The 2,388-nt window shown below is 38.1% G+C and overlaps 1 protein-coding gene across 1 annotated transcript in view; it reads right to left on the bottom strand.

The window, feature by feature from the left end:
- Nucleotides 1-2,388, bottom strand: part of LOC119594190 (TELO2-interacting protein 1 homolog) — a gene marked incomplete in the record, with an annotated part of 11,250 nt that overhangs the window by 687 nt on the left and 8,175 nt on the right. The window contains 2 exon segments of the mRNA XM_037943258.1: nt 43-1,634; nt 2,059-2,271. Of these exon segments, the coding sequence (XP_037799186.1) occupies nt 43-1,634; nt 2,059-2,271 (1,805 nt within the window).

The raw sequence follows: 2,388 nt of genomic DNA, 5'->3' as shown, positions 1-2,388 counted from the left end.
TGCTTCAGAAAATTAAAAACAATTCATAATCAGTACACTTACCTTAACAGATGGTAAGCTTGGCACCGGGGGAATGATTCTCATAGGGGGCTGCTGATATGCGAGTAGCAGCCACACATTATTTGGATGTTTAATGGCAATTTTCTTGACTATATCAAGACCTAACCCAGACAGTGCTGGGGGTTGTTTCGTTTCTAAATAGAGCACTATGACATTTAAGAGTTCAGAGATATTGAACACCCTGAGATTTAAGGTATTTACAAACATCCCTAATCTGTCAAGAATGGCATACTGGGCTTTATATGCCATAGTCATGTAGTAACCACTCCTCCGTGACTTGCCAAGGCTGATGTAACTCTGATTTTTTAAGAAGGAGAAAAGAGGCGGAAAAATCTCCTTGATAGTTCGCTTTTGCAGGAACTCACTACTAGTTATCATCATGGTCGACAGAACCAGAAAGGCCCGCATCAAGACCACAAAGTCTGAGTCCTTTAGCCGCAACACTAATGGTTTCCAGAGCTTATGCAACACTGGTAATCTTTCATCCTCCCAATGAGTCAGGGCTTCTGATCCTACTCTGGTAATTTCTAAAATCAAAAGTTTGATTTGTCTGTCTTTTGTATACAACATATATGAACATGTTTCCATAATACGGACTACTAGTTCAATGTACCTGGGAATTTTTTTCTTTTCATCATTAACAGTATGATCATCTTCCATCTGTTCCTCTTGATGTCCTAGTTTCTTGAATGCTTCACCAACTTCCTCTTGCATAACCTCATCACTATCAGTTTCCAATCCTTCCTGAACTTTCATTTTTGTTCTATGATAATTTAACAAAAAATTGGCAACCTCCCCCTTCTTATCACCAGATTCTGGAAGTTCTTGTTGAACATCCATCTTTTCAGCACAACCACTATGATCATCTTGTTTTTCATTTTCATCCACATGTTTTGCCTCATACTTTTTAACAGCCATCACATAGACCAACAGTACTTTAAGCAGAGGCAAAGCTTGTGTGCTATGGTGCATATCACAGGAAAGCAACACATCTTCCACTAACTCTTCAGTGAAAGCCATTACGTCGACATTAGCATATTCCAAACACACTTGGAGAACTAAGGGTGCAGAAGGATACTGTGGCAATCTCTTGAGCCTCATTGAAAGAGGATACCAAAAGTGGGGGACGCACTTCTCTATTAGCTCTGATCTGCTACCAAACTCACAAGCTTTGGCAATCTCCTGTAATGTATTACTAGCTGTGTGCCCAACCAGTACATTGGATTCTCCAGCTTTTTCCATCACTGGGCATAAAACTTTGTTTAGGAACATTACAAAATCAGGACCAACCATATGGGCACAAGCACTGATCAAATTCAAGGCATTGGCTAGAAGTACAACATTGTTCTTCACCAAATCCACTGATATATTCCTGTGTGTATTAACTGGGACAAGAAAGTCCTTTATAGTATCTTCATCATTAGCACTAGTTTTGCCTTGCAAGTGGACATACAGTGCTGCATCAAAAATTTCTTGACACACTATGAGGTCTATCACACTTTGCACAACATTTTCATTCTCTTCTGGCTGGACAATCTGCTTGTCTTTCTCTTTCAATTTATTTCTATCTCTTCCTGGAAATAAAAAAGAGAAAAATGAAATATTTCATGAAACACTTTTTTCTCAGTTCTTAACAGTCAACACTGATAATAGCAAATAGAATAACTAGTAAATGATGAAGTAAAAGATGATATAAAACATCAATAACTCCTTAAAAATTACCCCATATTCTCTGCTGCACTTGCATGAACCAATTTGCAAGAAAATAACATGAAAGACAAACACTAAACAGAGAATAATAGGATGTCTACTTATATTCACTTTGCAGAGAAAAATCTCCAATAAGAAACTATTTTATCAACACCATGTTTCACTTACCATTAAACATACTACTACATATTACTGCTACACTGACACATCTTACTGTACTAATATAACAGAAAGAGTGTGAAGACGGTTATAAAATGCACACAAATAACATATCTCAGAACATCAAACCTTGGATGATGAGTGTAAGCAAAAGGAGGACTTCCTTCTGGTGTTGTGTTGTTTCCTGCAGAAGGTCAAGGCACAGGTCAGTTACAGCCTTCACATCACTATGGCAACCAATAAGTCGACAGGTGGAAGTGAGAGTCTCGAAAATGCGTCTGTCGGTGAAATATCTGAAGGACTGTCCTAGGGTTGGCTTGAGACTCAGCACCTCGAAGGGATCTGGGTTGATGAAGAGATTTGTAAGTGTGGCACTGTGATATTCATTTTCATAATTCCACATTATCCATATCACTTAAAGATAGACAGATAATTTAACATATTCTAATTAGCAGTCTA

Source organism: Penaeus monodon, chromosome 33 (assembly GCF_015228065.2).
Source record: "Penaeus monodon isolate SGIC_2016 chromosome 33, NSTDA_Pmon_1, whole genome shotgun sequence".
Classification (NCBI taxonomy): Eukaryota; Metazoa; Arthropoda; class Malacostraca; order Decapoda; family Penaeidae; genus Penaeus; species Penaeus monodon.
Note: the sequence above shows the minus strand (reverse complement) of the source record. Positions and strands in the feature narration are given on the sequence as shown.